The 13420-nt window shown below is 33.4% G+C and overlaps 1 protein-coding gene across 3 annotated transcripts in view; it reads left to right on the top strand.

Annotated features, from left to right (window-relative positions):
* The window catches only part of LOC145297722 (transient receptor potential cation channel subfamily M member 3-like), a 790615-nt gene that overhangs the window by 420819 nt on the left and 356376 nt on the right, over positions 1–13420 (top strand). Inside the window, exon 2 of one of the 3 annotated variants that reach the window (XM_080143937.1) lies at positions 11513–12133. The exons of the other annotated variants lie outside the window; for them this stretch is intronic. Within the exon in view, the coding sequence (XP_080000063.1) occupies positions 12005–12133 (129 nt within the window). The 5' untranslated portion in view covers positions 11513–12004. The remainder of the gene's footprint in view (positions 1–11512; positions 12134–13420) is intronic. 3 annotated transcript variants of the gene reach the window in all.

Below are 13420 nucleotides of genomic sequence, written 5' to 3'. Positions count from 1 at the left end.
ACATTTTATACATTGCTAATATAGTTTTGGATTTCCTTTATTAATATAGTCTGGTTTATCTTAAACGATTCAAAAGCATCAGGATAACGAACAAATGCTTTATTTAACTGTTTAAATATTTTATTTTTATCCCCACCTTGTTTTATCATCCTTATTACTAAACTAGAAACTGGTGGCATAAAGTCTGTTAGTTTTAAAGTAACGCGAACTATTCTCAAATATATATATATATATATATATATATATATATATATATATATATATATATATATATATATATATGAGAATATCATTCATCTTTTAACTTCTTCCTCCGTCCTCTCTCTCTCTCTTATATATATATATATATATATATATATATATATATATATATATATATATATATATATAACCTCTTACCAAACTTTATTCGATCTTCCATCTGATTGGAACATTGTGAATTTACTCAATTAGATCTTATAGAGAAACTTTCGATTTACAAACGTTTTTTTCTTTTCTGAACTTGAGAAGAGATGGAAGTCTTTAAATGGTCAATCCAATTTCAATTCTAGAAGTACAACTATTGTCCATCTTTGACACAACTCGACCTTTTTCTGAGGATATTATTTCTTTTGCACTGTTCGGTTCCATTGATATATTGTACGATTTGTCGAAGAAAATCTTAAATTAGCAAAAGAAATCCTCTTTGAGAGTTTGGTAAAAGAATTCAAGATCTCTGTTGATTTTGAGGAATAACTGTTCTTCCATCTTTATTTTCGCTAATCCATGTGTAAAAATATCAGTCCATATTATTTGGATTATTCGGACGATTGTTCTCATCTTGAGTGTTATTCTCACAATGTTTCGGTCGATGTAACCTCCAACCTTTTTCTGGTGTATTTTGTTGAACTTGGCAATCTTTCTGTGGAACTTGGCCGAAACGTGAGAATAACACTAAAGATGAGAACAGTCGTCTAAATAATCCAAATTAATCTAATATGTTCAAATGTTTTGTACGTCACAATCAAGTAAAACACATGTTTATCGAATGTTACTCAACAAGCCATAGCGGCACAATTAAATCATACCTTGTGTCTTTAACATTCAACAAAGCGATCCTCCTCGACCGAAACACTTTATCCACGATCGACTCCATAGGGATAAATTCTCGCTCTAAAGTTAAAGTTAGCACAATAACACAAAGTAAAGAAGAATATCCTGAATTTGAAGAAATATCATTTATTAGGCTGTCGACGTTGCCTTCTTCTCTGTTAGTGGCAGGGGAGGAAAAACATATTAGGGTCACCAATTTCTGTGGTCTGGGTCCCTTCGTTTATAATTGCTTTCTAAGTAATTTTTTTCTCATGTCCCATCCCTTTCAAACTTTCAACCAAACTTGCGACTTGTTTCATTCACTCTCCCTTTGAACCATGTTATATCACGTTTTATCCATATTATTTGTTCTTTCCTTTAGTTTTATTTTCACAGCGTTTCAATTGTGTACCCTCCAATCTTCTTGGTGAATCTTTATTTAATTCAACAAATTTTGAATGGAGCCCTTTATTTAATCTGGGGTTGGTAGCTTGCTCTTTTTCTGTCAGCCATGTAATTGTAGTTCCGTCAGCTAAGTAATTCACAATTGTATGTTGATTGTTGCTTGTACTAAGGCTTGAACCTTCAGCCTCCAGAAGAGTGTAACTTAAAATAAATTTTATTAAGTACTTTATTCAATATGCCACAGATCTTTGCAAAGAATAGTCCAAATAATCCAAATTATAAATCTTCATCTTAAAAATTCAGAAACATAATGTTGGGGACAGCCCCCCTACTGTCAGGAATAATGAACTATTCCATAACGTCACTTCCAGGTAACGAGAACCTGTTTACTAAAGGGAGTCCAAGAGAGACACGCAAAGAGGATAGTCATTACGACTAGTCCCGCAGTGAGCAAAGATATTGCTGGATTACCCCTTTTATGTATTTTTGTTAATACATATTTAATTGTTATTGTGTCTTCCTCATAAATTATTCAATAACTAACACCACAACACATAAAAATATCAATGTCTGTGCTCAGGTTGTAGTATCTACATAAAAAAACTAAAAGTGTATTTATATGTAAAAATTTCCAGGGAAAACAATGCAAGCTGTGGGAGCAGAGTCCTCTAAACATGTCAAATACGTATATCCGATTTTAATGTAATTTTAACCCTATGTCATGATTTTCGGGTCACTTAACCCTTCAGGATCGTGAAGGCGCTATATTGCTGATTATTACACCAGTTGCCTCTATTTGTATCAGTCGTGGGCTAGAGGCTGTGTTATGACGAATCTCTCTCCCGTCCATCCATCTCCTTCTCTGCCTGTCTCTCCTTCTTCCACCATGCACCGTTTCCTTAAGAACTGGCTTCACCACTTACTCTCATCATATGCTCAATGCTCATATCATCAAAGTTTTCTGATCTGAACTAGAGCGTATATATCAAATCCGTTGTCAAGGTCACCAGAAAAGTAGTTGGATCATTGTACTGCTCCAGTATATATCACTTCTGATGCAATTTTCCACATCTGGGCAGCAGCTGCTCGGAGCTCCCTATCCTGCCTTGATAGCGTTCGAAACCTGGTGGGCGATACCCTCTTCTCTTTCCTGCAACCTCTTTCCCACAAAACAGATGTTGGTAGCCTGTCTGTGCTCTATCGTTATTTTCATGGCAAGTGTTTGTCTGAGCTCCAATCTATGGTTCCCCCCTTGTCAAACTTAAAAAAAAAAAAAAAACAACACTTGTCTAGCTAAAACCACTATCAACAATCTCCCCCTCTCTACTAAGCTTTTTTCCTAGAACTACCTGCACGGGGAACTCTATTCTGCTGGCCTGCTTTCCAGCTGGTTACAATATCGTTGTCTTCAAGTTCAATGTAAACAAGTTCTTGCTGAGCCATCTCCTTAAATAATCAAATTATACCAAATTTCCACTACTAACAGTTACTATGCTGTTGACCTGATGACTACCGTACACAACAAATCTCGGGTTGTCTTTTCAGCAAGTTTTTTTACATATGTTTCCCTATTGGAAAGCTGCAAGCTAGTCCATCATTCCTTACGTTTGATAGGTGGTGGACCCTTCGCTCCCCCAAAAGCTTCGTTATTACGACCGGTCGGCTCTAACCACTAACTGACTAAAACTCTTTGTATACAAAAACATCTCCCTTCTAATGTCGTAATCAACACCTATCACTCATCACCGTCACGTGATGCCTGTCACGTATACTTGTTTATCCTGTTTGTATTAGTTTAAAAAAAAAACTAACATTCCTTTTGATTTTTAACATAAATATATTTATTAAAACATATCTGAGTCTTTTCCTCTGCATAACATTGAACAACAATAATAATCGATCAGGATTATTTGCCGTTGCCTCGGCATGCTAATAGTTTAAAGTAATATACTTGTACTAGAATTAAAAAAAAACAAAAAAAACAACAAAAACATGACTCTTTGGGTACTTATTCTTTTGGTGAGTCGTTTTATAGCATGTTGTTAGGAAGAATGAAATGTAATTCCATTTAATTCCTTCTGGAAAATGCTTTGTTCATGCTGGAATTATTGTGACACGGATGCCATCTTAAATAAGAGTGCACAACTATGTATCCGCCAATACAGCGTTAATCTCCTTCATTTGAAACTAAAAAACATTGTGGGGGGAAAAAAAAAGTATATTTTCTTCTTTTTTTTTTTTTTTTTTTTTTCTTTTTTTAATTACATTTTCACCCCAAACAAAGCACATTGCCACTTTGATATAGGGGACTACTATCAGGGACATAAGCGTCAGGGGTACTATGTGGGGAGTTGGGCAGCAAGATGTCAGTTCACGTTACACTTGAACTTCTGCATGTCAGTACAGTTGGGGAAGCAGGAACCCGGAAGGGAATTCCAAAGTCTAGCAGTTATGGAGAAGAAACTACTGGAGTAGAAGGCTCTCTTACAACTAGGGATCCCAACTGTGAAGGGGTGGGATTTTGCTGTTTGTCGGGGGTATTTACGTCGAGGGGGTACAAGTGCTTGCAGTTCGTCAGAGCATTCACCGTTAAAGTACTTGTAGAACAGGCAGAGGGATGCTACATTAAAAATAAAACCATTTCTGGCCAATGCCGGGTACGTAGAGCTAATTTTTTTTTATATCTGTATGTAACAGAGCGGAGATGCGCATGTAACGGCAGCAGCAGCTGTACGCAAATGACCGAGCCATGTGCGTGGTGACGTTACGCTGGGGAAGAAGGAAAGAAAAAGATTATAAAAAGAGAAAAACATGGACCCCTGTGGCTAGAGATGGACAGAAACAGACAGATTTGTTACACGCGTGGGCCGAGAGTGACAGGAAAAGACGTGCCCCAAACATAGTCGGACAAAGACAGTGTCATGCGTTCGATACGGAAGAGTCTTGTTAAGCACATTGGATTATGTTTTCCTGCTTTCCAGCTGACTATAATATGGTTGTCTTCAAGTCTAATGTAAACAAGTTCTTTATGAGCCGTTCCCCTTAAGTTAACAAATTTACTGAATTTCCATTACTGACAATTACAATATTGTCCAATTGACTACTGTACATTCTTTAACCTTTATCCTATGCCTATATATATTAAAAAAAAAGACTTTAGAACAAGAGACAAGGTGTTATTCTGGAAGAACCTGTAGATAAATGGCTGTTGTTTCAACTGAAGAAAAAGTTAGTCGAATTCTTTCCTTGTCTTTGTTTCCTTGCGAATGTCTGCATACAACGTGTGGGTCCCGAGTGTTGACATATAACAACACCGTCAAAAAAAAATAGATGTGCTATGTTACATATACACCGTTCTGTTATCAAAGCTCTCGTCAATTATAATAACTTCAATTTTGGTCGTTGAAATGATGAAATTATAGTATCTGTTTTATACGAGCTTTAAATATGCTTGCAGTGGACCGCATGTTTAACAACCCTGATGTAGGGTTCCCCCTTTAATTCCGGGTAATGCCATATCTTCTTGTTGGTGTTGTATACAAACTAATTTGCGGTACATGTTTTTTTTTTTTAATTTTTTTTTTACGGTTTACCTTTTAAGAGCCGACAAAAAATAGAAAAATAATCAAACAAATATACAGCCAGTAAATATTTCGAAAGGTAAAATAAGTTACTCTTCTACCTACTTGGATAAGCTGTGTCTGTTTTCGCATATTTTAAAGCGTTTTGTTGTTGTTGTTTAAAAGAAACTGCATATGTACTCTGTTCAATCAGCATGAGAACATTTGGCTCTCATAAAGCATTGCCCGAGGACCCTTGATAATCGTTTAAAACTCGAATATTAAAAAAACTTCTAATAGAACATAACATTTCGCACGGTTTGTGACATTTATTGGACGTGTTTGTGTGTGTATATATATATATATATATATATATATATATATATATATATATATTTTTTTTTTTTTTTTTTTTTTTTTTTTTTTTGAGCGATTGTCTATTATCGTCATGCAATGCTTATGGTCGCCATTTTTGCGTTCTAACGGAACACAGTGGACATGTGGTTTCTTTTGAACTAAAAACCCTTTAAAATATGTTAATACACAAATAGAAAAGTAATTTATCTTGCCTTTGGTAACATTTATTTGTGCTATATTTACTTTTTCACTCTTTTGTTTTGTTTTGTTGGCTCTTGTTAAAATACGTTTTTTTTTTCTTGTTTTTAAACGGGTAATCTCCAAAAATACCGTTAGGGCTTACAACATGGCCGCCAGAAGAGTCACGTGATCCGGTTGATACAAAACATGAATCGTGCAAATGGAAAACGCAGCCTTGAAGGCAAACTTTGACAAACAATCACAATTTGTTTGTATTTAATTTTTTGTTGATATAATCTGGTTATAAAAATAGGCAAACTTTGAGAAACAATCTTAGGTTGTTTTTAGTTAAAACAGTGTTTATAAAAAGTATTTTATTCAGAACAAACAAGTGGTCGACTAGGTGTATCAGAATTTTAGGCGGAATTTTTGACACCCCCAACAAAAAACTGCGAATAAAATTTATAAAACTCGTAATTTCTGTTTTTAAAGTGGGTTGTCAATTTTCTTTATGAAATATACTTCCAAAATAAACTATTACAGTCGTTTAAAACATAATAGAAGTATTATTTTTTATTTTTTAAAAACAATGTTTACAAAATGTCTACGCACGTTCGTAGACATTTTGTAAACATTTAAAAAACAAACAAACTGTGATTGTTTCTGAACAAAAAATTAAATGACCGTTCTAAATAAATTATTTATTATTATGATATTGAAAAACTGTTTTTGTACTTAATTATTATGCTTGTTTGTCAAAGTTTGCTTTAAATTTGCGTTTTCCGGTTTCGTAATACGGCGATTCATGTTTTGGATCAACCGGATCACGTGACTCTTCTGGCGGCCATGTTGTAAGCCCTAACGGTATTTTTGGAGATTACCTTTAAACGTTTAAATTTTTGGAGCTGTGGAGAATAGTGAAATTCGAAACGAACGCATTTCCGGTGGAAACATTACCTCCTTACGTAGCATGTCAAAATTAGTATACATTCTAAAAAAAATTACGAAAAATGATCCATTCGAAAAATAATTACTAGTAAAAATAGAATTTATCGAATCGTCAAATTTTATCGTATGTTTTAATGTAGAAGAGTTGTGCAACCAATTTAGTATGACAAACTGACTTATCTCCATTGCTTTCAATTTAAAATAGTCAAAATACAAAATGTTGGACCGTTATTGTGGATTAATTTTTGTAAAAATTAGATCTACCACATCTTCTACTGGATCATTTTTTTTTATATAAATTTTTGAGTTTATACTAATTTTGACGTGACACTATGTAATAGTTTTCACCTGAAATGCGTTTATTTCAAACTTCACTATTCTGCACAAACACCATGTGTTTACTGTCATTTCTGTAACGCAAGTTCAGAATTCAACCTTATTAAAAAAACAAAAAATGTAGAAAAATCTTTCTGATGTACGTACCCATCACGGAACGAAGATATCATATGCTAAAAATCAGGGAAAATGATTCAGTAGTTTTATTTTTAGTTTAAAAAAAATCAAAATTTATAACTAAGCAAAATGGTACTGTCTTACGTTGCCATATTAAAAAAAAACTCCACAATAATTCAAACTTGCAAGATCAGCCTTGTAATGCTAACCATTTCACATTAATCGTTTAAAATCATTTTCTTTATTAAAAAAACTTACCTGATCAATCCATATGGTTATTGGAATATGACATTTGCGTTCTGTGATGGGTACGTAGATTATAAAGATTTTTCTGATTTTGTGTTTCTTGATTAGGTTGAATTCTAGATAAGAACCATCTCTGTCGTCCTCCTCTTAAACCTCCTTCCGCTCATATCCCATGTTTGTTGCACTCCACTGCGGTATCTTTTCTGAGCTTCATCAGTTCAGTTGTTGACTGCAAAGTGAACCTTTTCACATTAAAAAAAAAAAAAAATGCAAGCGAATGCAACAATATGCGGTTTCCGTCTATGATGCCAGTATCCGTTACGTAACTTTTTTAAAAAAAATTATTTTTATTTATTTATTTTGCCTATCGTAAGCAGCCGGGGTTTTTCTCCATATAGACCTGTCTTGACCTCTGACACTAACACTGAGACTCATGGAAACGACACAACAGTGGTGGTTGTAATACTGAGATTTGAAGTCATTTTCTTCTGCCTACGGCGCCATTTTTTTTCTTTGAGGTGGTAGTGGGGGAGTTGTAGAGTGTATCTCAGTCAGTCTATGATGGCCTCGGATCTGGACTGGGACCTTGCGTTCCTGATTATGGAATACAAGCGTCTTAACAAACAGGTAATCATTATTTATTTATTTGGCAGGTGTATAGAATTCGCCTCCATTCCCACCCCCTCCTCTTGTGCCCTGCATTCTGTATCTCTTCCGTATTGTAATAATTTTTTTAAGTATTTTTTTAAATTCTTTTTATTACTATATTACAACATATTCAGACTATTTAAAAAAAAAAAAAAAAAAGCCACTTCTGCATTTTTTTGTTTTCATGTTTTAAGAGTTCAACTCGGGACAAGGGGAGACAATCGTTTTATTTATTTATTTATTTATTTATAACGAACACTTTCTTTTAATTATAATCTTGAAATAAATTAAAGCGGTCAGTTTGAGATATTTTTCTTGTTTCCCAGATGAATTAAGATTTCTAAATAGTTTAAAACAGTCGCTAGGAGAAAAAAATGTGATCTTCTTCTTTTTTTTTTTTCAAATTTTATTTTTTTAAACAGTTTTCGAAAAAAATAAACTTAAATAATGAACAGCTTATTTTACAAAAGATTATGTACTCTTCCAGAGAAAATTTCTTGATTCAGCTTGATTGTCTCAAGTTGAACTCTTCAAAAATTAGAACAAAAAAAAACAAAACAAAACTGGAGACGTGTCAAAAAAAAAAAAAAAAAAAAAAAGCAATAGATCATTTTTAGAGGGGGGTTCATTTTTTTAGATTTTCTTTTACATATATAAGTTTTACTTAAAATCATTCTACTAACTGACATTTTGATTGGTCTTTGCCTCACCCCCATATTAGAATCGTCCCATCACTATTATATATGACTTGGAATTATATAGTAATTTGATTTTTCTATCGATACTCTTGGCTTCAGGGAAACTCTAGAAAAGATCAAACTGATTTAGGTACTCATGCACTTAATGATCTGTGCTGAAATAATAACGGTATTATTTAAAAAGCCATTCTTAACATGGGGAGGGGAGGGTGTTTTGTACCTTTTCTATACTTTAACCTTACAATTGAATAAAAAAAACATCATAAAAATTTAATTAAACTTGGAAATACGATTTAAAAAATAGCGCCGATCATTAAGTGTATTAGCACCCTAATTTATAGTGTCAGTCGAAATAACATGAAAAAAATGTTCTTGCACAATTGAGAACGCGAGTTATTTCTCCCATAACATTAAATATTACACACACACACACACACATTATATATATATATATATATATATATATATATATATATATATATATATATATATATATATATATATATATATGTTTGTGGGGAATAAATATATTTTCCAACTATATTTCATGTTTTATTTCTACCTATTCTTTTTTTTTATGGAACTCGATGTATGTTAAATATCAAAACATACGATGCAAATATTTGGATTTCTGTGATTTTTTTTTTTTTTTTTTTTTTTCCCCCTTTCTAAAGTTAAAAAGTTCCTTTTTTTCTGATGAGTCAGTGCAGGAAATATTCAAAATTGGCATCATAATTATATGATTGTTTCTGCGCTATGAAACAGGTGCTGTCAAAAAAGTGAACGTTTTGGCATGTTGAAAGAAATACAATGGTAAGATGAATTTGGAATATAGCTGCTTTGTCATACACACACACACACACACACACACACACACACGAGACAGTGTAGGTTGAGATAAATAAAATTAGTACATTATTTATATCGGTTCCAACAAATTAAACACAAATGTTTTTTTAGTTTTCATTATAAACTGCTCACTGGCTTTTCTCACCCATATTTTGATCTTTATTGGCTATAGCTGATAAAATCGAGTGAGCAGCTTATACTTAAAACCTAAGAAAACCTAGCATTTTTCACTTGGGTTCACTCCTCCAGCTTGAAACCTAAGGTACTATGTTGATGCAAACTTTCGTAACATTATAAATAAACCCATATAGACATTTGTATTCCCTCACACTCATAATCCTAATCTCAGCTAATTTGCAATCTTGAATGCATTTCATATTTATTAATTTTATTTTTATTTCGGACTATTAGTCTCATCTTTATTAGTTGTTGTTTTTCATCTTTTATTGGATTGTTTATTCACAACGTTTTGGCCAACTAATTCCTCTGGCTTTCGTCAGATGGTAACCGCGACGGATAGGAACTTTGAATCTCCTAACTGCATTCTCAGCCATCACTGCCATCCGTAGTTGTTGTCTCACCACATTTTTGGCCAATTACCTCTGGCACGCTTTGGGTGGGATTGAAACCGCTATCTTCAGACAATGTCCATCTGGAACCGTAGAGATTCAACGTCTCTATCAACTGCGCCACGGGCCCCGAAGGGCGATCAAGATTGGATTCTTTTTGATCTTATAAATCCACGTTTATTTATTTACAACAACTAATAATGATGAGACTAATAGTCCGAAATAAAAATAAAATTAATATATATAATGCTCATCTCAAAAAATGAATTCCAATTAAGGAATAATATATGCATTTCATATTATTTAGACTAGTGTTCTCGTCTTGAGTGATATTCTGACAACGTTTTGGCTGCTGTAACCTCCAACCTCTAACCTTTTGTCAAGTGTATCTTCTTGAACCCGGGAATCTTTCTGTCAAACTCAGAAAGTTGCGCGTAATTTCGGGAAGAACCCGTGGTGTAACAGTACTGTGTAAAATTCAGTTGTAAGTGACATTCTTCCAGCGGTTGAAGGTTCAATCCTCAGAATGCAGTTGCGGATTACTTAGGACTTCTACCCGGTCGTGGCATGCTACCCCCCCCCCAAGGATTAACTGAACGGTTCAATTTGAAATTAAACAAGATACACTTGACAAAGGTCGGATGTTACATCGGCCGAAACGTTGTACAACTAACACTCAAGATAAGAACAGTAGTCCAAATAATACGACTCGGCAATCCTCATCTCAAAAGTCCAGAAAAAAAAAAAATGAATAAATTTGACTCTTTGAATGCGCTGTCCATGTTCCAATTCTTTGCCATCTTCATTTTCTCCTCCTTCACGCACTTTCCTTATAGTCGAAACCAAAAGAAATCTGTTCATGCCGAAACCGCATGCATTTTCTTTTTTCTTTTCTCTTGCTGTTAATTGCATCCGTTGTATTTTGTTAAAGCCCCCCCCCCCAAAAAAAAACTTTCCTCGCCGTACCCTAACCCTAACCCCATTGCAATTCTTCTGAAAAGAAATGTAATTCATTCTCTATTAACAAAAACGGCCCCTTTGTCATATCCGCCGTCACTCTTGACAGATGGCTTTTTCCTACTTTTATATATATATATATATATATATATATATATATATATATATATATATATATATATATATTACACTTTTTTTTTCTACATTAAAATTCAATTTATTTATTATATCGTCAATACTCGTATTTCTTTTTCCTTTTTTTTTTTTTTAAAATTTATACTTCAAAGTTTTTCTTTCAACTAAAACAAACAAATTTCTTAAGGTTGTCTTGAAACTATTAAAAAATCAAATAATGTTATAAAAATATTTTATTACCTGATTAATACCATTGTTTAATCATTTAATGAAATATTTTTATAACGTTATTTAGTTTGCTTATATTTTCCAATTAATCTTACGAAATGTTTTCAAAGATGTGATCAAACTCCTAATTTAAAAAATAACACATTTTTGTTACTTTTTTTTTTTTTAAACTCATTCCAACTTTCCTTGATTCTTTTACCCCTGTTAGGTACAAAGAATTTGAACTAATAAAGACCCCGACATCAATGTAGATAACAGTTTTCTAAGACGACAGCAATCTTTGAGCAATGATCGCGAGCTCAAACGGATTTTTTTTGTCCTCGATTCAAGCCCACTGAAGCAAGAAGACCTTGTCATCTCAAAATGGGTCAAGTGGATCTCTTGTTGAGCCAAGGACCTACTTCAAACTTCAACTCTCGACTTGAACAAATGGAAATCATTAAGAATAAACGATTTGAATAAATTTGATCTTGAGATTGATCCAGACATTTTCTTTGTTCTTTCAAATTGGATTTATTGGGACTACCTACCTGGACAAAAATCTTTTTTTTTAATCTCAATCTGGCTCTAATCTAAGATCAAACTTCAAATATCATGACTGGCAATCAAAAAAGATTCATTAAAATTGTTGTCATCCCTTTCTTGGATTTGCCCTAAACGGCGTTGGAATTGTACCTATTTTGACGCCGCTTGTGCGAAGATGATGCGGAGTAGACAGGTCCACATACAAGAGCCGCTGCCCACGGTGAGCTTTAACGTCGACAACAAATGGAAGAAGAAGGCGGAAGTCAGGTTAGGATTACGGAAAGCGTCGCGCAAGTCTTTCAAGGTATGGAACAGCGCAAATAATCGGGCACGTCTCCTCTGCATGCACAGCATCCAAAGAATCGGCACGGTCTCATCTCATAGATTAGTTTTTTTTTTCTCGTTTGTTTCCTTCAATCTACTTTCTTTTCTTTAATGCCGTGTTTTTTTTTTTAATCTGGATCACTTTTTTTCTTAGCGTAGATATGAAATGTACATGTTGTAATACACAGCACTTTTACACTATAAAAATTATCATTTCTAGACTCTACACCTAAATTTTACTTTTTAAAAAAATATCTGATCCTTATAGAATTGGCATGTAAAAAATCAATTACAACTTATTGAATACTTTCTTGACCTTCTTGGTGTTGTCCGGGATACAAGGAAGTTATTTTAGTTTTCAATTTTTATTTGCTTACACATTTTTAAACTTAAGGTAGACAATTTCATATATATATATATATATATATATATATATATATATATATATATATATATATAATAGGCGGTTGTCTGTGTGTGCATGTTTGTATGTTCAGCTGACAGTTAAAAACTACAAAACAAACACCCACAGAGTTGGTATATTTTTGATCGGCGTTACCCTGGATGAATAATGTCTAATATTTAGAAAAAAGTTATTCATCCTTTGGGGGCGAGTTTTTCAGTGTTACTATGTACGAATTTGGAAAGAAAATGCAGACTCATAACTGGAGTAATTTTTTTATATAAAGAATTGTGTATGTATGTGTGTTAGTTTAGCGGAAGGGATGGTGTTGTGGAGAAAGTGGGGGTTGAGGAGCGAAAGATAGACGGATTGAGGTAGAGATGTAAGTTTTAAAAGATATGGGTTACTTTTGTCTCGGACAACACTGGGTAGCTCTGCTAGTATTTTTTAATTTTTTTTACGTAAGTATTTATATGTCGCTACACCTTAATGAGAATGTTTCGGTCAGTCAGTTACAAGTAACTAGAGACTTCTTCAGGTGATGCTGCTTACACAAATGTGGAGTCCGTAATGAAAATTGGAAAAAGTTCACAGTAGATCTTGATGAAGATGTGAGTCACATGACATTCAAAAATAAAATAAATTAACGGCATTTAAATAAGTGAAAAAATAAAAATAAATAATAATAAAATTATACACCAATAAACAAAAACAAATATATAAACTAGCAGGGAGACTCTCCGTTGCCCGGGATTGAATGATGATCAACAAATGTTTCACATCCCCATATTTTTGTTGTCATCACAATCGGTAAAATCTATTTTTTAATCAAATCAATTGATTGTCTGCTCTAGTTGAGAACCC

This window comes from Euprymna scolopes, chromosome 18 (genome assembly GCF_053919585.1).
Source record: "Euprymna scolopes isolate OS-2025 chromosome 18, ASM5391958v1, whole genome shotgun sequence".
Taxonomy (NCBI): Eukaryota; Metazoa; Mollusca; class Cephalopoda; order Sepiida; family Sepiolidae; genus Euprymna; species Euprymna scolopes.
The sequence above is the reverse complement of the archived record's forward strand: the minus strand, read 5'-3'. Positions and strand labels throughout refer to the sequence as shown.